Source organism: Danio aesculapii, chromosome 15, assembly GCF_903798145.1.
Source record: "Danio aesculapii chromosome 15, fDanAes4.1, whole genome shotgun sequence".
NCBI lineage: Eukaryota > Metazoa > Chordata > Actinopteri > Cypriniformes > Danionidae > Danio > Danio aesculapii.
Genome location: NC_079449.1, coordinates 30308271 through 30333665, shown reverse-complemented (window position 1 = coordinate 30333665; position 25395 = coordinate 30308271). Strand labels below are relative to the sequence as shown.

General features: G+C 34.2%; 1 protein-coding gene across 1 annotated transcript; it reads right to left on the bottom strand.

Moving 5' to 3' along the window:
* Positions 1-13137: 13137 nt before the first annotated feature.
* arcn1b (archain 1b) lies at positions 13138-24220 on the bottom strand. The gene is made up of 10 exons (XM_056473229.1): positions 24029-24220; positions 21347-21610; positions 20972-21151; positions 20656-20858; positions 20413-20577; positions 19937-20102; positions 18585-18732; positions 18350-18464; positions 14259-14463; positions 13138-14178 (listed from the first exon to the last, which is right to left on the bottom strand). Exons 1-10 carry the CDS (start codon positions 24029-24031, stop codon positions 14089-14091), a joined length of 1539 nt encoding a protein of 512 aa, XP_056329204.1. The 5' UTR covers positions 24032-24220; the 3' UTR covers positions 13138-14088.
* Between the last annotated feature and the right edge of the window lie 1175 nt (positions 24221-25395).

The following is a 25395-nucleotide window of genomic DNA, read 5'->3' as shown; positions in this document are numbered from 1 at the left end:
CTGGACAGAGCCTTGAGAATGGAATAGAGATGCTGTGTGTGATTGTTCAGACACAAAGCAGATTCTCCTGGTCAGCACTGGACAAAAGTCATCTCCTGTGTGTGCCCGTTTCTCTCTCCCTCACACTCGTTCTGTCAACCACTCCTCATCTGACACAAGGCACTCATTCTTTCAGTCAAAGAAGTCCTCACTTGTTCACTAACCTCACAGAGACCCCTACTGCAGGAATAAGTCCACTTCAGGAAACGCGGAATCTCACATTTCTGCAGAAGGTGCACAAAAACACACTGGGGTTTATAATGCAGTTCCTCTTTCTGATGTCAGTCTTGGGTTTTGTCACTGTTGGTATTGCCCTGTGTCAGTCCTGACTATACACCAAAGAAAAGCTGCTCTGATCAGGTGTTTTTCCTCCAGTACACACTATATGGTCATCTTTCAGATGATATTTGGGACTGATCTTGAGTCTTTTTCTCTTCTCTGTTTTGATTGCTAGAAATATTTCATCCTTTCTCCAACAGGAGGGGCATGTCGAGTGTTTTGGAGTGGTCTGCTGGCTCTGTGCCAGAAATAAAAAAATAGAGCTTGATGATTCAGGCTTATGAGGAGTGCTTTAGATAAGGGTTGTTATTTGTCTCGCTTGTTTATGTGTCACTTTGGTCAAATTTTGTTTTTCAATGCTGATTTTCATTTCTTTCTTGGGATTTCGCTGCATTCTAAATCCATTTTTTGATATATAATTCAAAACATCATTTTTGAAGTCATGTTTTTGAACATTTGTAATTAAGAGACAAAGCTGAAAGTTATGAGATACTAAGTTATGATGATTATGAAATAAAATAATTACAACAAATATTATGGGCTATGCTATTGGATGCTTAGTAAAATTTTGTTGATGAAGGCTATGAAATTATGACCTAAAACTGATAATTATGTGTAAATAATAATAATAATAATAATAATAATAATAATAATAATAATAATAATAATAATAATAAAACATTTAATAAAACATATTACTTAAACTGAGAATATGTATGCATCATGCATTTTTAATTACATTTTTTTAATTCAAAAAATATATATTTGAATTGAACGTTAATTGTATTAAAAAATTACGAGAAATGTCAAATTATGTCAGAAAAAAATTGTTGTGAAATAAAAATTAAGACAAAAATAATTATAGGCTACTATGATGAAACTTGTAATTCTATGATAAATTCTTAGAATGAATTGGTATTGTTACATAATTATTATAAATATTATATCTTATACTTTCGTTTTTTTTATAACAAACCTTAGCATATTAATTAATTTATTAATTTATTTATATAACGCATGAGTATTCATACAAATAGGCTACGGTTAAAGCTAACCCAAGAAGCAAACAGGCAGGCAAACAATGGTAAGTAGGCCTACTGCATGGTACTTATTGGGGGGGGGAAACTTGTTTTCATGATGGTTGGTAGACTTTTTTTTTTTACAAACCTTGTCATACTACAACACAAAAACTATATCTTTAAAAATAGTATTTACCTGTCGATTAGCTCAGCTTTAACGTCAGACACTGACAGAAACACTAGGCCCATGAGACTCACAGTATTAGTTGTAGACATATACAAGGAAATACTTCGTTATATTTTATATGAACACGAGGAAAACGTAACATACGACGTAAAATACGGAAAGGAAACTTTTAGTAAATTCACTGCTTGTACGAGAGAGATTTTTTTTTTTATTTTGTTTTTTACTTTTCTTTAAAAAAGTATGTATTTTGTTTATAATAATACGTCAAAACTAAGTTAAACAACATGATACACAATGTCTTCACCGATTAAAATATTCAAAATTCATTTTTTCACAATCAAAAACCTCTCAACATACTGTTGAATGATGGGACAACAGCGCCCTCTAGTGACCGATGATCATTGCACAACAACACAAGATGGACCAGGTTAGCGCCATGTGTCTCTTATAACTCACACATAGCAATCTTAATACACGTAACCGCCCAAAAAGTCAACATAATTATACTAAACTTTAAAATAAAGCTGAGACCGGGTCATTTATTTACTCTCCTCTTTGTCTAATATAACATACATGTGTTAAATGAACATACAGTATAGCACAAGCACTTTAGTGCTAAGCTTCTGTTTGTTATTTGCTCTTTAGGACATTCCTCATGCTCAGTCAGAATGCCTTTCATTTCCTGCTCTGTGTGTATGTGTGTGGTGTGCTAAAGGTGCAACTCAAAGGAGAAAGCAGGGCAGCTGGAGGGTCAGTAACAGGTGTGGAGGAATTTTAACTCCTGCTCACACTTTTACTACGGGAAAGTGCTTCTCGGATGGCCTCTGTCAGAGTCAGCGCCTTCAGGCCCTAAAACCTGCTTCTGAGTTTTATGGTATGTTGAGCACATTGCAAAAACACACACACTGACTTCACTACTGGGAATGGAGACAAATTATAGTGTTGACTTGACAGGAGGGTTACTATGGTTTAGGGTTGCACGGTTTACCGATACTATGGTAGTATCATGATACTATGGCTCCAAAATACTGGTGGTGCCACTGTAGTATCATCATTAATGGCTTATCTACAATAGATAATGTTGCATGTGGAGAAGTCACTAAAATGCTCACACTTTTGCCCAACAATAGACTATTTCATTTTTATAGTCTGTGGAGCCCTTTAAGGTTGCAAATCTGTGTAGAATTCACGCCTTTTGAATTGGTTTATTTCTGTTCCTGTCAATATGATTTAGTAGCCACAACAACCGCTACAATCTCTTTAAAAGAACGACTCACAAAGTGAAATTTTGAATGACTTTGGATTGTTACCTGATATACAACTAAAAAAAACCATAGATGAAAAACCCAAAAGAGCAATGGGAAACATTGAAACAATATTTGACCACTTCATATAGCTGTTTGACAAATGCACTTTTTGTAATGAATTCTGTTTGGTATAATTTGTATCTTCATTTTAATGTATTTTTTGTTGGTCAGTTATCTACAAAATAAACAAAGAGAATGAATGCATTTTCTGTAAAGTGACGTGCAAATACTTTTTCAATAATAAGGAAATTATGAGTTAAATTCAAGCAGGCATTTTGTAACATAAAATACATTCTTTTTGACAGTTTTCTTTATAATTTGAGTTATGACAGTATCTAATATTACTTGGTATCATGATACTTCAGCTGGTTTAGTATCGTAAGATGAATTAATGGTATCGCGACAAACCTACTATGGCTAACTAAACCTGGAGCAATAACTTGATTATTTTAGATCTATTAGAATAATTAAAAAAATATTAAAAAAAACATTTAGATAATAAAGAACTAATAAAATGGCAACAAATGAACTATAAAAACAAAATATAAACTTCACAGAAATGACAACTATATGGTTCTGATAATGTTCAAATTTGACTTGGGAAAGTACTGAACTTTTACTGAAAAAGGAATTAAAATATTTAAAAGTTCATTTAAACTTGATGTATAAAAATAAAACTACATAAACATTTACAAATATATAACATAAACAAGTTTATTTACGAAAGTGAGAAAATTTGGAAAAAAACGTAACATTAAAATAAAAATATTCAAAATATAAATATATTTTATTATACTAAAACACTGCTTTACAGTTCTGAATGATAATAACAACAATAATAATATTAATAATAATAATGTTTATTTTTAGATAAATTAAAAAACATAAAGATCAAAATAAAATCTTCAAAACATAAAATAAAGATTATAACACTAAAACTATAACCTAAAAATATTCTCTCTCTCTCTCTCTCTCTCTCTCTCTCTCACACACACACACACACACACACACACTAAATTCTTAAAAGTTTTTTGTTGCATAAAACAACAAAAAGATGCCATGCTTTTTTTCACAAACGTTCATTTAAATCGCTATACAACAAAATACCAATGCTTTAACTTCAGAAATCAATATTTGGTGGAATAACTTGTCAATCTCAACATTATTTTTGACATTACGTTATATATACTGTCTATGTCAGTGTTTTCCGACCCTGTTCCTGAAGGTACACCAACAGTACCTATTTACAACCTCTTCCTAATCAAACACACCTAAATCAACTCATCAGAACATTAGAGGAGACTCCAAAACCTGAAGTTAATGGGTCAGATAATGGAGACATCCTAAATATTTACTGTTGGTGTGCCTCCAGGAACAGGGTTGGGAAACACTGCTCTATATTACATACATACATTTTTTACATCTGCCTAAAAATCCATACATGTTTATAAGATAACATTTGCATAATGCATAAACAGCAGATGTGTGCAGTTTTTGACATCCCTGTTAGTGTTTGAGCTTGTAGGTTTCAGAAACTGAGCAGGACTAACCTGAAATCGGACCTTCTTGAGCATCATATTATAATCCCGTTCGCTGAAGGCTGTGGTGTTGTCTGTTGAGCGTTCAGCACATGTCGCATACTCCTCATCAGCCAACCTGGCCTATTTCCCAATGACTGACCTCCAGCAAACTCTCAAATCATTAACTTAATCCTTGGTCAATAATTACAATAATGTTTTGAATGAATCTCAGACTGATACTGGAATCCCATGTGAGCATGCAAGTTGTTAGCCCGTGCTAGTGCCTCTCACTCTTTCATGTGACCCTTTTAACAAAGCCTGGCTCAGTGCTTATCTGTGTGTTCATTCATCCGAGAGAAAGAGCCGCCCTCTTTTATGAGCGGGCGAGTGGTCATTAACAGCCCTCCTCTTTTTTTCCCCTCAACACCCCCTGGTTCAACAGCACCCATATGGTCCCCGACTGACCTGACTGTGACATACGGACAACTGAAGTCTGTTGAAGTCTAGAGATACACTGGGTAAGAGGGTGTGCAGCAACCCTTGGATTTTTGGTTAAGTTGTTAGTGTAGATTAGGTAGGACGTCATTGATGTTGACGTCGAAGATTTATTTTTCATATCTTTTGTTTACTAGATTAGATTAGAGGGTTATTATTGAATATTTGTAAGACTGTTTTGGTTGTGATTGGTTCTTTTCTTTAGCGCCACCTATTGCCAGTCTTTCTAAAAATCTGTTGTTTATAGCTTCTAAAATTGCAAATTTTGTGAATAAGTCACTGACTGTTTCACCTTCAATACACTTTTAAACAAATCACTATTATTTGTACACAAGTTATTGTTGTCCGTCCTTACTTTGGAGCACAATTTTCGGTTTTAACCAAATCCTCAGTCCAAGTGTGCAACCCCACTCCCCCCCTAAACTACCCAAGGTTTGTTACAGTGATGCTCACATCTGGACTTTTCACAACTAATTATGTTTGCTCATTATTTAAAAGAAAAACGACTTATTCTAAAACTAATTTCAAATTTTGTTGAAATATTTAATTATTAAAATAATTGAATATTTTTTGTATTAAAATAATTGAATAATAATAATAATAATAATAATAATAATAATAATAATAATAATAATAATATAACAATAATAAAAAATAACAATATAACAACAATAATAATAATAATAATAATAATAAAACTAATAATAAAAAATAATAATAATATAACAATAATACAAATAATAATAACAATAATAAAAATAATAATATAACAATAATAAAAATAATAATAATAAAGTAATAATATAACAATAATAAAAATAATAATAATAAAATAATAATATAACAATAATAAAAATAATAATAATAAAAATAATTGAATGTAAAATAATTGCTATTTAATTAAAAAATCCAAATAATCCAAATGTAATATTAAAATATATTTAATAATCAAATCAAAATTGATTATTAAATAATAAATGATAGTGGTGTAACGGATCACAAATCTCACGGTTCGGATCACATTATGGTTTTTTAGTCACTGATCGGACCATTTTTTAGATCTGCCAAAAAGAGACGATGACAAATGTAATTTGCTTTCCATTTATTACAAAAACAGTACTGCAAGAAACTTTTGGTTTTAACAAACAGAACTGAGAACCTGTAATATTATTAAAAATAAAATGAAGAAATAATCAGCTGAATAAAAATAAATTGTAAAATACTCTGTGAAAAATTCACTGTTACTACTACTGTTGCTAATTACGTTAAATTTATATCTAACATTATAATTTGTACAACTTGTATTTATTTTAAGTCTCATTTTCAATAAATGATACAGTTATTCACTCATTAAACTGAAAAATGTTTCATTGCTAGATGTGTCGTTTTTGAAGAATTATTCAGTAGCATATTTTTGATGGCTGGTTGTCGCCACCTATCGGTTAAATAATGTAATTGTTGCCTACAACTAGCATCAAGTTAAATGCATGACGGTGAATTTAATGTTTACCATAAACATCAGTGGTTATATCTAAACTATAAACTAAATTATATCAAAACTATAAACTGTTATCCTAGTACTTCTGTGTTATTTGACTTTTCGTAACTTCATAACTAACTTAAAAGACTAAAGACTTAATCTCTTTCTTGATTTTTGTGTTTTCAGATTTAAATGCAGCGATGTTGATAAACGTATGCAAATCACCATCATTTATAATTTGTTAAGTGGGCATTGAGATCCCGATCTTTTAATGATTAATCGTGCAGCTTACACTGAATGCATCAATGAAGGTGTGACAGAAAACACATTTAATGAAACCCACCACATCCCAAATTACCACAACTTCTTCCGTCATCATTATATTTTACAGGAAAGCCTAAATGCTTTCATACATGTGATTTGAATGACGTGAAAGGCGATCTCTCTGCGATCATTACAAATTTAGGATTAATCTACCAGTAAAAAAAGTGTATTAATTCACGGGCCACATGTGTTCCGAACCGTGGGTTGTGATCCATATGAATCTCAACCGTGATCCATTACACCCCTAATCAATAATATATATATATATATATATATATATATATATATATATATATATATATATATATATATATATATATATATATATAAATAAATAAATATAAATCAAAATATAAAAGTTAAAATGATAATGATTTGACTTTAGCTTCGTAAACTTATTCAACACATTCTACAAATAAAATTAAGGTGCATATCAAACTAAATAAATAAATAAATAAAATTCAACCTATTCTAATGGTACAAAACAAAAACAGCACACTACTTGGAATAAATATATAAATATAACTTCAGGCAGTAGGTGGCGCTTATCCAGCTTTTTCCTTAAATGACTCAAATTTAGGGGGTCTGCTTTGGGAAACAAAAAAACTAGAAACAGATCAGTTCAAAGAATAAGGTTGCACTACAGATAATCCATATAGATAGTGAAAACTGAGCGAGAGGTGCGTTTGGCTTAGTTGTTTTGCTGTTCTGTCCATGGGATGAGTAATATAATCTTATTTCTTAATCTTATTATTTAACCCCACTGGCCGATTATTTTTGTTTATTTAAAGGAAAATCTCACTTAAGTCTGAAAACAAATCAATATTCTTCTAGAAAATGCTTCTTGATTTAAGAATTATTTAAAATATGGACAGGAAACAGGGCAAAAACCATAAAAAAAAAAGCACTTTTTGCAGTGTATTCATACAATATTTTTATTTAATATATCAATTTATTTAACTAATTGAAAAGTATGAAAAGAATGAAAGTCTTTGCTGAAGATTTGCAGAATTTCTTGTATTTTTGCTCTGCTGTACTTAAAAAATCAATTGCGATGCAGTTTGTTTGCAAGTCTGGAAGAAGATATTGGCTGAATTAAAACAAACAAACCAAAAAAAATGCATCAATCAAATTATTAGAACAAAATTTGCCAAAATTCTGATTTCTTTCAAACGGATCAGTGCATCTCTAGTCTGTTTATATCAAACACATCCTCCAGCATGGTCAAACTTCACCTCATTATTCCAGAGATCAGATAGGAAATTAGGTCAGCACAGATACAGTCCCTATTGGAGCGGCTACACCCTTCAGTCCCTTCATCAAGCCTACAAATCAGTGGCTCAATCTGCTTTCTCAGCCCTGCCCTAAAACTTTCCTCCTGGATTAGAGGCAACATCAAACACACAGGCAGATTCTAGCAGATAGCCAGTGTTTCACATACAGATCATCATCTCTGTAGATGTGGGTCACAGAATTCAGCTGTGAGGTTTAATACAATATAAAGCAGCGCACATTTATGACAGTCAAATTGAGGGAAGGTCAACAGTTCAGCCGTCATTGTTACTAGGCATAGGAAACAATTGCTTTGAGGGAAAAAGAAGAAATTCTTACGTCTTAAAATTCTTATTATTAGTCTAAATAAATTTTTAAAAATGAACTTAAAGAGAAAAAAAATGAGTACGAGTAAATTAGAATTTGATTAGATTAGATTCAACGTTATTGTCATTACACATGTACAAGTACAAGGCAACGAAATGCAGTTTAGGTCTAACCAGCAGCGCAATAGCAGCAAGTCCAGGATAGAGGTATATAAGTTATAACGTGCAATTATTAAAAAACTATGGTGACATTTACAGATGGACGTACTTTGAACATTATATACAGGTTGTATTAACTATGAACAGATTTACAATAGATGAATATATGCACAGGTTGCTATTAATAATCACAGGTATGCAGACAGATATGAACATAATTACATATGTATATGTGGATATGTGCAACTCAAGATGAATTAGAGCAACAGTGCGAAGAATATGTGCCATTTTAATTGTGCAAATATTAAATAATAAATAAATAATGCAGTGTTTATGGGGAGTGCAAGGGCAGTGTTACTCGTAAATAAATGTTTCAGTTATTTTTGTTACTGAATATTTCTTTTTGTTTAGCTGTTTTCTTAACACTTTTGGCAATTTTAGTCAGCCTATAAGAGTAAACTATTTCCGTTGATATGCAACATTTTTCTGTTTGTTTTCCCACTTAATATATACATTTTATTACATGTTGATTGTTGATAATTATTTTCTGGTTTATGATAACGTGATAATATTATATTAAATAAATCATATAAAAATGTTCAAGATTCAAATGTCTTGCTTATTATCTACAGTGGGTACGGAAAGTATTCAGGATAACGAAGGAGTAGCTTCACAACAACTCTGTGACGGTTTTTGAATGGCCCAGCCAGAGCCCTGACTTAAATCCAATTGAGCACACCTCAAGAAAAACCTTAAAATGGCTGTCCACAAATGTTTACCTTTCAACTTGACAGAAAAGGAGAGGATTTCCAAATCCAGATGTGAGAAACTCGTTGCATATTTCCTAAAAAGACTAAATACTGAGCTAAGGGTCTGAATACTTAGGACCATGTGATATTTCAGTTTTTCTTGTTTTAATAAATCTGTAAAAATGTCAACAATTCTGTGTTTTTCTGTCAATATGGGGTGCTGTTTGTACATTAATGAGGAAAAAATGAACTTAAATGGTTTTAGCAAATGGCTGCAATTTAAGAAAGAGTAAGAAATTTAAGGGGGTCTGAATACTTTCCATACCTACTGTATATTATAGATCTTAATTAAATATATATTACAACTGGTACTTTTCATAACACAATATTGTAATATAACTTTAAAATTATATGTAAAACTATATTAAATATGCAGTGTAGACCAATAGCAATAAGTATGCAAATCACCAGTACCACACTGATTATTTGCATACTGACTGTTGGTCTATATACCAGGAGTTCTGAATCTCGATTCCGGAGGGCCGGTGTCCTGCAGATTTTAGCTTTAACCCCAATCAGACACACCTGGGCTTGCTAATCAAGCTCTTGTCAGACTTTCTAGAAACATCCTTGCAGATGTGTTGAGACAAGTTGGGGCTGAAATCTGCTGGACACCGGCTCTCCAGGACCGAGTTTGAGAACCCCTGATCTGTATATCAGGGGTCTCAAACTCAAATTGGTGGGGGGCCATATCAGTGACTGACAATTCATAGGAGGGGCCGCTTTAACATTCAGGCACAATGAAAATTGAAAACATGATGTAATTGATGCACTCAGACATTCTTCCCTAGAGTATAATGCAGTCAAAGCTGCTCCTTTTTGCTTCTTGTTGTACATATTGAAGGGGTAGTTTAAATTGCTATGAAAATGTTACAATTTAATAATAGGCATAATAATAATGATAATTAATATGTCCCAATAAGTTGTTGCTTAACCAAAAGTTTAACAGATAGCATTTTTTTTGTAAAACTACAACAAAGAGCACTATATAAATATATATATATAAATATATATATATATATATATATATATATATATATATATATATTCACTTTCGACTGCTGGCTGACAAGTTAAAGTAAATGTTTCTAATGCACATTTTTTTATACAAATCTTAATATGCAAATGAGGAAAATCTATTAAATGAGACCATTTAAACTGAATATTAGCAAAATTATCATATTTACACCACCATCATAACGTATAAGCCATGGAGAGGGTGCATATGGCCTGCTTGCCGGCAGTTTGAGACCCCTGCTGTATATTGTTCAATTGAAACTTCAACTTAAACCAAAATTCTAAAAAGCAGATGGGAATATGTAGCACAACTTAAAAGAACACATTTTATTTTTAAAAACCGCTAACATCATCTCTCCTAACGCATGATTACTTGCTTGAAAAATAAATAAATAGAGCTCAATTACTGCTTTGTGTTACATAAAACTACCACAGAAGTCCACTGTAAAAAATGCTGAGTTTCACACAATCGATACGTGTTGGGACAACATGAAGGAATTAAGTTAACTTGTTAGTTTTAAGTGAATTAAACATAAAAATTCTCAAAATAACTTTAGAATTGTGTTGTTTAAGCTCAGTTTAAACAAGTAGTTTGAACAAATAGCAAATATATTTGTGTAAAACACATGAGTTTAGCATCCTTACGCAGCATCATCTGCCAGAAGAAAACCTTAATCAGACTGAATATTCCAAAGAGCCAGTGATAGCAAATGTGAATAATATGACTCTTCATAACTACATGAGACAAGCTGCCCATCATCACCGCCTGGGGAAGTGAATAATTGGCAGGAATCTTGTCTGCTCAACCAAATAATGCATTATCAACTCTGAATGCCATTGCCATGTCTCTGGGATTCTTCACATTCCTGTACGAATCCGGAACAAGCTCCCAGTCCATTAACTCATGACTAAATCAGGGCTGACCATTCAATTCCTCATGACAGTACGCACCAGACTTACAGTAAAACAATGACAGCAATCGACCATGTCTGAGGGTTTTAGCTGATTCCTGTACAGTTGTTGGACAGTTAAACGCAGGCCACATGATTTAAACATGTGGGATGATTTTAATACGTAGGGTTGGGGATTTAAAACAAACTTGACCTAACAAGCGCAACTAATACACTGGGGTCAAAGTGAGACGACCCATTTTGGTGTCGGCTTCAGTGATTTTATATGTAGGAAGAAAAAAAAAAAGCATTAAATAGAAACATCTGCTACACACACACACACACACACACACACACACACACAAAAACAAAAAACAAATTAAAGAGAAAAAAGGTCAAGTAATGATGTCAGTGAGTGTAACGTAAGTAAAAGATTTATTCTGACCTGCTTGTATAAAAGAAATGCACTCACCGGCCACTTTTTAGGTACATCTTACTAGTACTGGGTTGAACCCCCTTTTGCCTTCAGAACTGCCTTAATCCTTTGTGCCATAGATTCAACAATGAACTGGAAATATTCCTCAAAGATTTTGGTCTATATTGACATGATAGCATCACGCAATTGCAGCAGATTTGTCGGCTGCACATCTCCTGTTCCACCAAATCCCAAAGGTGCTTTATTGGATTGAGATCTGGTCACTGTGGAGGCCATTTGAGTACAGTGAACTCATTGTCATGTTCAAGAAACCAGTCTGAGATGATTTGCGCTGTATGACATAGTAGCGTTATCCTGCTGGAATTAGTCATCAGAAGATGGGTACACTGTGGTAAGGGATGGAGAAGGTCAGCAACAATTTTCAGGTAGGCTGTGGCATTGACATGATGCTTAACTGGTAACAATGGGCCCAAAGTGTACCAAGAAAATATTCTCCACACCATCACACCACCACCACGAACTGTTGATACAACTCAAGATGGATCCATGCTTTCATGTTGTTGACACCAAATTCTGACCCTACTATCCAAACGTTGTAGCAGAAATTGAGACTCAGACCAGGCAACGTTTTTCCAATCTTCTATTGTCCAATTTTGGTGAGCCTGTGCGAACTGTAGCCTCGGTTTCCTGTTCTTAGCTGACAGGAGTGGCACCCGGTGTGGTCTTCTGCTGCTGTAGCCCATCTGCCTCAAGGTTCGACATATTGTGCATTCAGAGATGCTCTTCTGCATACCTTGGTTGTAACGAGTGGTTATTTGAGTTACTGTTGCTTTTCTATCAGCTCGAACCAGTCTGGCCAGACCTCTGGCATCAACAAGGCATTTGTGCACCACAGAACTGCCGCTCCCTGGATATTTTCTCTTTTTTGGACCATTCTATGTAACCCTAGAGATGGTTGTGTGTGAAAATCCCAGTACATCAGCAGTTTCTGAAATACTCAGACCAGCCAGTCTGGCACCAACAACCATGCCACATTCAAAGTCACATAAATCACCTTTCTACCCCATTCTGATGCTCGGTTTGAACTGCAGCAGATCGTCTTGCCCATGTCTACATGCCTAAATGCATTGAGTTGCTGCCATGTGATTGGCTGATTAGAAATTTGCGTTAACGAGAAGGTGGACATAATAAAGTGGCTAGTGAGTGAAATTTAAAATGTATTACATGTTTAATGAAGTATAAAGATTAAAAATGAAAGTAAGTAACTTGAGGCTGTACTGTGGCATTTAAATAGCCTTTTATTATAACATCAAAAGATTCTTGATGTTTTTTACAAAGCTAAACTACAGTAAATAATAGGTTAATAACACCTATAAAACTTAGTAAAAATGTATGACTGTCTTTATTATTTGGCAAAAAAAAAAAAAAACACTGGGTGCATTTTGAAGTTCTGAATCTATTACAATTTTAGTCGTTTGATGTTGAGGATTCCTTTTATCTGTGACCCACATTCAGTACAATACAACTACTGTATTCCAAAAAATGTAATATAAAAGCAAGAAAGGCTCAGGAAATAAATCAGAATTTAAATGTGATTTTATTATTGATTAAAGGTATTCATAAGTATCTTACAGCAGAATGGAATGTCGTAAGCCTCCCCTTGGCGTTTCGCAATCATCTTTTGAGTGTGCGCTGATAAACATATTTTAGGTTATGGAAATACAAAAAAAAAATAATAAATCCATTCTTAATAACACCTGGGAAGCCAGAGATAATATATTTTCCTGTTTAGCCAAAGAAATGCTGCAATGAATAAAAAGCAAGAAACATTTAAAGAGATTACGTGTAACATTACTTACAAAACAACAGAATGAAAAATCATCCCGTTTAGATTCTGTTAATCTAAACAAATGATTACATAAATATAACTGAATACAAACAAAGTGTGGGGGGGGGGGTACTAAAAGGCAAATAGCGTTTGTGCTTTTTGTTGATGTAGACAATTATGTTCATATTCACTAACAGCAGATGAAGGATGAATTTGGACTGCATATTTAACACAGCGTCAGTTCTTATTGCACAAGCACAACTGATTTAATCACCCACACATTCATTTGGTACTACAATATTAGGTCTGCTTCCATATTACACAACACCACCATTTATTCTTTTAACTCATTATCAGAAATAAAACCAAACTGCCAAGATAAATGCAGATCCCAATTTATTCTACTCAGGGTCAGGAAGGTTGTTATGGGCTTATAATACATCTGCTGTAGGATGACACCGAGCTTCCCATGATATCTTCAGGTGCAGTGCTGTATTTGACTTTCCTGTCAAGTGTAGCTGACTGTACTGTAGTACTGTGCAGCTAAAAGGTCCAGTTTTTATAAAGGTAGATGATTTTTTCCTTCAAGACAAACAGAAACACAGAAGAACTGCAGCCCATGCCAGAGAGTGTTCCCGTTAACTTACAGCTCGCTCTCTGATCCACTGCGCTGGTTAAAAAGATCTTCCACCAAGAAACAGTTACAGAATCTCATACTTATCCACAACAAATGACGTCTCTGAGGAGAATTTGACTGGGCTGCCTCCTTCTACATATGTCACCTTTGCAACCTGTGGAAAAAGATAGATGTGAAGTCATATCCTTTTTCACTGGGATTCATTTTTGTTGTCGTGTTTGCTGCACAACTTGCCTGAATGTCACAAAAGTTGCGTTTGGAGACAAAAGAGACGTTGATTGGGAAGAAGTCGTTGGGTTTGCCATCTATGCTGAACTCCAGGCTGCCACTCTTGTTCTTCTCGTCGATTACAGGAAGAGACCATTCCAGGATGTTTTTCCTACTGTCATGGTTATACTGTCCATCCAGATCACCAACCACTGGAGCGCCTACACCTGACCTGTGTCACCAGAGCAGCCAGAGTTTGTTGATGAGAATTTTGTTAGTTTTTGTTGGTAACACTTTATAATAACTACACACTATGAATCATTTATTAAGCATTAGCAAATAGTGAATTCATTATCTGTTAAGCATTAAATCTATATTAATAGATGTTAGAAAGCAGTTTATAACTGCAGAAAACCCCCCCCCGCTGTATTCTTGACTTATAAGCACCTGTATAATGTGCTTAATGATTGTACTTTCAAACTTTGTTAATGATTTATTTTTCATGACTAAATTAAGTATTGCATTATTTACAAACCAGTTATTTAAGCATAGTTGGTGGTTTTTTAAGATTGTTCAGAATGAGTTAATAAATTATTAATAAACCATTCAAGTTAACATTTATAATTCTTATTATTCAGGCGTATACTAATAGCTAATTTTCTATGTTAATAAATCCTTAAGTCAACTTAATCCAGTATTGTGACCTAATCTAAAGTGAGGACTATCTACGCTTTATAAATCCCTTATAAATGACAATTAAAGGCTCAGTTATAATCTAAACAGGAAAAAAGAACATAAACGGCATTATTCATTTCTATTCGTTTAAAGATACACAAATGAAACTATCAAATAAAAAATAAATATTTAAACTCTTATCCAAAATAAAATTACTGTACAGTTTAAACATTGGATCCTATTATATTAATTATTATGATGTTGTTGTTTTATCCAATTCTATGTCGTATTTTGACACTCCTGTTATTCAGCAATGTTTAAACTTTACAGTAATTTTAAGATTGCAAATATTATTGTTCACTTGATTCTGAGCTTTTAATTGCCATTTATAAGGGATTTATAAAGCATAAATAGTTCTCATTTTAAATTAGGTCACAAAACAGAAAAAGTACAATTATTAAGCACATTATAAATGTGGTTATAAGTCAAGAATACAGCATTTGTATCTGCAGTTATAAACTGCTTACTAATGTTTATTAAATGTTAGGTTAATTTATAACAAATAATGAATTCACTAGATGCTAATGCTTAATAAATGATTCATAGTGTGTAGATATTATAAAGTGTTACCGTTTTTTTTTTTAATATATTATCATTTAAAAGAACAGTCCTTTTTTATGGAAACAGACTCAAGATTTTACAACTTGCCTAGAGTTGTAACAGTTGTGACCGCACTTTTTGCTTTGCATAGCGAAAATCATTGAATCCAAGTAGACCATTAGCATCTCACTAAGAAAATTTCAATAAAGTTTTGCTAATTTTCCTATTTAAAGCTTGACTACTACATTAGTTACATCATGTAGTAAGACCGATGGAAAATTAGCCATGATCTGGGCCAGGGCTATTCAATTGGCGGCCCACGGACAGAACCCGGCCCCCAAGGCAATCTGTTACAGCCCTCCAAATAGTGCAAATAGTGACCAAGACACCAACAATAAATTTAGTTCAGTCGAAAAAGTGTTGCTAAAGTTATAAAGTGAAGTGCGCCTGTTCAATAACAGAGTGAGTCAAGTGACATTAAGCGAGTGGTGCAGGCAGCCGAAAACATTTGGATATGTTTGTAGAAGGACTTTTGTACAATGCACTGATATCGTTAATAGGCATGCAATGATTAGCCAATTTCAATATTAACCGCGCTTTAATTTATTACGGTTAATTCATCGTAGAGGCTTCTCAATGCTGCGTTTCTGTTGCATGGAACAAAACTGCTGCAATTAAAATTTATGCCAACTGTGTGCTAGTTTAAAGTTCCGAGTTTATACCGAGGCTAATACGCACACACACTGGCTTAACTATAGAAGTGGGCCGTTAACATATTGCGTGCATAACAGACCCAGTTCATTATTTTCAATAGAGAAGTGCGCTTGTAAAGCGGACCTCCAGACGCACACAGTACAAATTATCTCATGCTGTAGAGTTGTGCGTGGCTTTCAGTGCAATGTAAAACAAAATGTAACAGTGCAATGTAACATACAAAAGATATGTTAGACGAATTATGGCAAATTGTTAAAATGATTATGTATGAACGCAGATAATAACAGTTCATTTAAATACTTACCTAATATATAGCTTAAATTAACATTAGACAAATACTATGTTTTATTTATTCTTATTTTTATTTATTTATTCATCGTTCTGTCATTTCTTTTCATTGTAAAATTATCACTCATGTTTAAAACAAAACCTTTTTTCTAAAGTCTAAAGAGAGAAATGGACTCTCAAAAGAGAGTTTGTTTTTTATTACTATTTTGTGCTGTATTTGGTTACCGGGAAGCAATAAACAACACTTTAAAATATAAGCAGTTTTCTTGTGACTTTCTAAATTAGTAGTGTTTTGAATAAATGCATAATAAATATGTAATAAATAATAAATATATAATATAATAAATATTAATAAATGCATAAGTATCGTGATATCTGTGAAACCGTGATAATTCTTCAGACTATATAATCGTGCAAACAAAATCTATAATCGTTGTATCCATAATTGTTACACAGTTCAAAACACAACATATGAATGTGTCTGAATGTAGAAGAAGCCTACTTGAGCAATGCACTGATTTTGTTGTGCTTTGAAATACAACATTTGTTTGTAAAAAAGCCACATTGCTCAGTGCAGTGATGTTATGTAGTTTCAAAATACGACATATTAACGTTTTAATGTAGAAAAAGCCAATGTGGGTGTCTTAAGGAGCAAAAATACAACATATGGGCTCTTATATTGCTGTTGTGTCATCACTTATAATGCAAGTCATATCTCTCCGGCCCCTCATGTGGGATGCTTTTCATGAAGGCTGCAGCTTAGGTACAGCAGCAAAGTTCCTTGAAGAAGCTTTAAATAGAAAAAAAATATCAAAACTCTTTTTTACAAATTGAGAGAGATGCTAATGGTCTAATTCTGGTGTGTTAAATAAGAGTAGGGCTGCAACTATGATTATTTTGATAATGATTCGCTGGAATGATTACTTATCAAAATATCAAAATTATAAATAATCAATAAACAACAAATATTTATTTCTGAAACAGATGTAGAAGGAGAGGTAACTTTCACTGCTCAGTCAGTGCACAAATGTCAAGTTTATAGCATCCACTGAAGAAAAAAATTTAAATCTACTGCTGCTGTTTGCGGATTTTGAATACGTGGTGTCTCACTCTATTTGCACAGTTAAATTTAAGATAATCTAAAGTAGCAATATTTAAATAATCATCACTTCGCATCATGAGGTGATTGCGCAATGTGATACGAGTCGCAACTATACTGATCTAGTGCAAATATCCTGAAGTTAGCAAACATAAGCACTTAAACTGAATACTCCTTTGACACGATGAAGATGACTGGTGGGCTACTTCCATGCCATGAAAGCTCAGACTTGCAGGCTGTAGTCTTGTTAGAGGCATTTAATGTAAACTTCTCCTATTCCTTGGAGGACTAGGGTGCATGATTTTTGGACAAAACTGAAGAACACTAGCCAAAAGTGAAGCAAAAGCAGAGAGAGTGTGACAGATGCACGAGAGATCGAACGTGTACAAGACAGGACCATGATTGAGAAATGAGCAATGCTAGTCTATTTCCGATTCAATGATTTACTCTTCGTAAAAACACAATAAAAGTGCTCCGCCAAACCCAGAGGTCGGCTAAATGAACGGTAAATTGAATAATAAAAAAAAACTTTAGGGGACTTGTGAAACGAGCCCATTTCCAAAAATGTGAAGGTTTCTTTTAAATTAATGTTTTTAAGTTCAACTATGAGCTAACACCTGAACGTTTTTCTTTGCCTTTTTGAAAAGTTTTGCACACAGAATACAACACTGCCAAATGTTTGATGGAATATATAAATACAAAATAAAATAAACCATTTATTGGAAACTGAAAAGGCACTTACGGCACAGGAATAGTGATGACAACATCATTGAGTTCAAGCCCTTCGTCCTGAAGCTCATACTCGATGTTAACGTCACAGCCGCTTCCACTTCCACTCTCTGATGGCCAACAGTTGACTGAGAGAACAACATAGAATAGATGTATGATTAATATTTCTAAAAGTGTTTTTATGCAAATTCCTAGACATCAATAACTTTAATCAATCAACACTTTTTGCAGAAAAAACAATGACTCACTGGTAAAAGGAATGAGAGATTCATCTGTGCTCTGTAACCTCCATTTTAGGACCCCCAAATCACTGTTGAGAGGGAAGGATTTCTCTTGGTTCTTCAGACCAATCAGAGATTCGTTGGTGAAGAGCTTTTTATCAACATGAGGGTGAGTCTGAAGAATAAATGAGAAAAAAAACTAGGGCTGTGCAATGAATCGAAAATTCAGTTTCTAATGATTATGAAAAAACAGGAATCGAGATAAAACGATTATTGCATCACACACCGGCCCCTTTCCAGCTGTAAAAATGTGTTGCTCTGCAAAGCTCCGTTTTACATGAAAATGACTAAAAGCATGTACTGTAGTGTAACTTTTGCAGCACGGGATGCGCATCATTCATTAATGTACATTTAAGTCATTTATGTTTTTAAATGTGCGAAGGAGATTGCATGCTGTTGTGTGCATACACTCAGCCTCAGAGACGAGCAGAGCACACACATCTAAAGTCATCTTAATGTGAGTACTTTAATGGTTAAATGCGAGCAAATTTGTGTCAAAACATGGTGTTTAGTGATTATTCATACAAATCCACATTTATGTAATAAACAAACGAGTTGAGAATCAAAAGAGATGTGAAAGTGAAACCCTAAAATCAAAATGGTGCTGCTTTTAAAGTGACAGCGCGCATTATTCCTGCTGCCAACTGTTTATATCATTAATCAAACAACAAAAGGAGAAAATCACTCACTGCTCTTGACTGAAGTACTTTTGTAGCTATAATTAACGTTTTTTTTCTTACAGTGAAGATGCTTAAAGCAGTTTGTTTCATATTTTTGTTCTATTGTTTTTAATTCCCTTTTCTTATTTACAGGGAGGAAAATAACTGTATATATGCAGTTAGTCAGAATTATTGGCCCTCCTAAATTATTAGCGACCCTTTTCCCATCAATTTGCAATTCAAAGGCTTAATTAGGCAAGTAATTGTATAACAGTAGTTTCTTCGGCAGGCAATCAAAAAATATATAGCTTAAGGGGGCTAAAAATAGGTTTTAAAATATTTAAACCTGCTTTTATTCTAGCCAAAATAAAACAAATAAGACTTCTCCAGAAGAAAAAATATTATACGAAATACTGCGAAAAATTCCTTGCTTTGTTTAACATAATTTGGAAAATATTAACAAAATAATAATAAATTTACAAGAGGGCGAATAATTTTGAATTCAACTGCATATCTTACTGCATAATTAACCCTAAACAAACAACATTTTTAAACTAACGGGCTGCAGAGTCCTATGCCTTTTAATTGCTAATTATAAACATCTTGGCCTTAAAAATAAATGGCAAAATTATAACAATTAATGTTGTGCCTCACACGCACCTGTAATTGGGCTCCTTTTTTGTCATTGTTGTTGACGACTATGATGATGCGGCCATTTTTTTCATCTGCCACTTTCAGAGTGATCATGCCCAGAACCTCCATGTTTTGAAGTCCACCATCCCGACCACAGGTGAGAGAGATCTTCTCCTCCACCCTCAGATGTACACTGGAAAACAGAATTTACAAACTACCATAAGCCTAAAATATTGCCATTATGGTATGAAAATACAATCTACAATTTGGTGTCAATTTTTTTTCCAGGATACTTTAATAAACGAAGTAAAAAAAAAACAGCTGATTTAAAATAAATACATAAAAAAAACGAATAATATCTGTATTATTATTTTACATTATAGATGGATTTACAGTAAAATCTGATTCACTAAATGTGGAAAAAAAAATCTGTTTTCATTACAACCCCACATTAGTGGTGAATATAACATATTATGGAGAGTGTGGAAATCAGTAAGGAATACCTTTCCATATTCACTGGAGGCTGAAGGACTTTAGACGCCTCTGACGCTTTTCTTCCTGCACTGGTCGTGACAATATTTTCTCCTTCTGACTTCAGCTTGTCCACAAAGAAATCCACCTCTTTCCCTTTGGCACCCAGCTTCAGTGCTTTACTGGATCCACTCGGCCTACAGGAATTCAGAGAGGGACCGATTAATTTTTGCACGATTCTGTATTTAGATGTGATCAAGTTTAAATGCTCATACCTGACTGGAGCAGGAGCCACTTTGGGTTTCTCCGGCTCTATTGTATCTGTGATGATGGTGGCTGACGTGATGCTGCTCATTCCTGAACTTCCAAAACCTCCAAATCCTGGTGATTTCTTTCCAGCACGTTCCGCGTCTTGTCTTGCTCGCTGCAGCTCTTTGGCTTTGCGTTTCATTTCAGCCTTTGCCTCTCTTTCTTGGGTCTGTTAATGGAAAATTGAGAAAAAAACTAGAAAATTACATTCGGCTCCACTGATATTTAAAGCAGAGAATGATTTTGCTTTGATGTTATATCATATTTCAGATAATATCGGACCTCTCTGACAGCTCTGAAGACTTTTTCTTCATGCGAGTCCATTTCTGTAAAAGTGCGAATCTGGGCCAGATTGACATTTTCCCGGTAGCCGAGGGCTACGATCTCATCAAATGCAAATATGAGATCAAAACAGTGCTCCGAGATCTCACTTTCCTCCAACACTCGGCAATATTCAGGGATCTGAAAAAGAAAATACAATCACTTATTCAATATAATTAATTCAATATACATCAAAATTTATAATTAATTAATTTTATAATTAATAATTAATTAATTAAAAATTAATTCAATATACATCAAAATCTAAACCCAAACACTTATTCAAGAAACATCCAAAAAGTTTAAAAATAGAAGGAATGAAAAAGAAAGCTTTACCACTCTGGAGAAAAGCCTTAGCGTCTCCAAGTCCTCCAGGATGTTGCTGTTTTTTGTAGTGATCAGAACCATGTAGAGTTTCTCCAGAGGCTGGTAGACATAGCGCACACTGTCAGTTTCCACAAAAGTGTGCTGCTTGCCTGTATTCATCAGTTTGGGAAAGGCAGCTAGAAGGCCCTCAACGCGGGTTCGCGTCATCTCTACAAACTGGCGTGACACTATGGCTTTCCCCGCCTTAGTACACACCGCTGCTGCCAAGAGCACCTGCAAACATGTCACTGATATTGAAAATCCAAAACAACAAGGCTTTATAGAAAAACAGCTGTCAGACAGTCCATTTAACGTGATTATTAGGTTACTTTTGTGTCTTATTGAGCATAAACATTGACATAATCAAGGTTATGTCACAAACACTAATTTCAGATAAACAGCTGATAAAGAAATCACATTTAAATTATATATTTGTACTGAAATTAAAGCAAATAGAAAATTCAAATTGCAAGTTTTGAAACACTGTGTTATTGTTGTTGTTGTTGTTGTAACACATTTATGTTCAAACTCCATGCAAAACAAAATTACATAATAGGTCCAATCTATAGCAAAACATAAGCAAGTTACTGACATAATATAAAATTTAGGCTTAAGTAATCACTAACAGAAATACCAAAAAAAAAAGCTTAATATTAAAATTACTAAAACTGAAATACAATGTATATAATAATATTTTACTGTAACAGCAAATAAAAAATAAAGATTTAAGAGAGAAATATGCAAAAATCTATGTTTTACTGTAAGATGTGTCAAAGACAAAAACACATTTGTAACTTAAATTTGCATAAATCATTATAAATAATTAAACATGTAAATAATCCAATGTTTCATTACATAAAGGTTTTTTTTTTTTAAGTCTGTAAGGATCAACATAATACAATACACCCCAGCAGACACGCACAATCATAAGATGTCACAATTAGGTTAGATTTAGGTCGTGACGTCAGGTGACCAAAATTCAATGTCTAGCCAGTGTCTAAGGACAACGTTATTTTGACATCCAATAATGACATTAAATAATGCTGATATTTAAATGATTTTAGGTTGTGTTGAAAAGTGAAAAATCTAACGTTGAGCCAACATCTTAAATCAACATCATATTAATGTCAAATACTGACATTTATTCGTCAGGTATGGCAACCAAAATCCAATGTCTGATAGACGTCAAAGTGGTAACGTCCACACAACGTCAAGCAGTAACATCATTAGACGGTGATATTTGGTTGACTTTAGGTTGTGTTGAAAAGTGACCAAAATCCAACGTCGAGCCAACATCTTAAATCAACGTCATATTGATGTCAAATACTGACATTTATTTGTCAGGTGTAGCAACCAAAATCCAATGTCTGATAGACGTCAAAGTGGTAACGTCCACACAACATCAAGCAGTAACATCATTAGATGTGGATATTTGGTTGATTTTAGATTGTGTTGGAAAGTGACCAAAATCCAACATCGAGCCAACATCTTAAATGAACATCATATTGACGTCAAATACTGACATTTATTCGTCAGGTATGGAAACCAAAATCCAATGTCTGATAGACGTCAAAATGGTAACGTCCACACAACATCAAGCAGTAACATCATTAGATGTGGATATTTGGTTGATTTTAGATTGTGTTGGAAAGTGACCAAAATCCAACATCGAGCCAACATCTTAAATGAACGTCATATTGACGTCAAATACTGACATTTATTTGTCAGGTATGCCAACCAAAATCCAACGTCTGATAGATGTCAAAGTGGTAACGTCCACACAACGTCAAGCTGTAATATCACTAGAAGTTGATAGTTGGTTGATTTTAGGTCAGATTTGGACATTGGGACATTCTAACGTCAACTTGATTTTCATTTCCAACAGAATGCAACGACCCACAAAGTTGGGGTACAATATCAATCTGACCTCATGTTGACGTCCTGTGCCTGCTGGGACATTAATAGTTTTTTTTTTATGTTAATAAACATCATTAAACATTATTTATTAATTGTTACACTGTAATATTTTTTTCCAAATAGCTTCAAAATGCATGTGGACCAAGCAAATATTTGGTAAAGATAAAGCTATCAAGAGTGGTGTAGAAGATGAATGGAAATTATTATTAAATTAATATTTACATTTTAATAAAGCATTCTATTATAATATTACACTATTATATTACTTACCTTATTAAAATTATTAAGTAAAAAGTGAAAAGTGAAGAATTTTATAAGAGCCACAGGTCAGCATTTGAATTGTCAAAGTCAGCTAGCTACAACCTGTAATCTGCAAAAACTTGCAATATGGAAAATATGAAATAACATTGCAAAAAATAGATGCAGCTTATTATATTAATATTTAGTCATATCGAAAGTGACAGCCATATACGTTCATTAATTACTTTAACTATAATTAATCCTGATGACAATCTAATTAGCTGGCTAACCTTTAGCTGCTAACAGTATCAGATATCAAAATCTAGCCAGTAACAATTTTTCCTACTTCTGTGACATTTTTAAAACGCAAACAGATGAAACAGACAATCTTTAGTAAGTGACACAGACATGAAGACAGTTTTCGACTGTTTGAGTGATTAGCTACAATGCTAGCTGCTAGCTTCATCCTGCTAAACACACAAAACAAACACTTACCATTTCTGTTCCCTTTCACCGAGGACCCGTCAGTGGACACGGTCACGGACACAGTCCAGATGGTTCAAAACCGAAAATGTCAGAATGGTGACTTCCGCTCTGTTTTAACAGTAGCATATAGCTTGACTCGTAATATTGAAGAAACAGAGCCACGTCTCCAGAGTCCAACCGGAAAAAGTTGCTCCGTGTCAGAAGCAGATGAGCTGAAGCAGGAGAGACGGCGACATCTAACGGTGGAGAAATCACACTGCGCATGCGGACTGTATTACCTGATATCCGTACAGTAAAAGACCATGATATGATAAAAGGAAACAGAAGGGTCAGTCTGGTTCATAGATGCTATCCAGACAAGTGTAATCTTAAAAGGCTTAAGAATGAAATTAACACCAACTTTTGCTTAGTAAATGCTGAAACTTCTGTTCATTTATTTTGGAATTGCCCTCATTCAATGACATTTTGGTGTGATATTCTTCATTCATTCATTCTCTTTTCGACTTTCCCTACTGAAAAAAAAACAGCTTAAACCAGCCTAAGCTGGTTGGCTGGTTTTAGCTGGTCGACCAGCCTGGTTTTAGAGGTGTTTTGGCCACTTCCAGGCTGGTTTCCAGCCATTTCCAGCCTGGTCTTAGCTGGTCAGGCTGGAAAATTACCAGCTAAAACTAGCTTGACCAGCTTGGTTTAAGCTGGACATAGCTGGTTTGGCTGGGCTTCCAGCTTGGCTAGGCTGGTCAAGCTGGTTTTAGCTGGTCATCTCCCAGCCTGACCAGCTAAGACCAGGCTGGAAATGGCTGGAAACCAGCCTAGAAGTGGCCGAAACCCCTCTAAAACCAGGCTGGTCGACCAGCTAAAACCAGCCAACCAGCCTAGGCTGGTTTAGGCTGTTTTTTCAGTAGGGTTATTAATCAGGGTTCGACACAGCGGAATGAACCGCCAACTTATCCAGCATATGTTTTACGTAGCGGATGCCCTTCTAGCTGCAGTCCAACACTGGGAAACACCCATACACTCTTTCACACACACATAAGGCCAATTTAGCTTACCCATTTCACCTATACCACATGTCTTTGGACTTGTGGGGGAAACTGGAGCACCCGGAGGAAACCACACGAACACCGGGAGAACATGCAAACTCCACACAGAAATGCCAACTGACCCAGCTGGGGCTCGAACCAGGGACCTTCTTGCTGTGAGGTGATCATGCTAACCCCACGGCGCCACCGTTACGCCCCTGTGATATTCTTGATTTTATAAAGATTAGATGAAGGTTTCCATGAATGTGAAAAGGAAAGTAATACTTATTTCATAAACCTTAATTTTTTTGTTGGCCTAATTTCATATTCACAAAAGCAAGTATTGCAAGTGTAAAC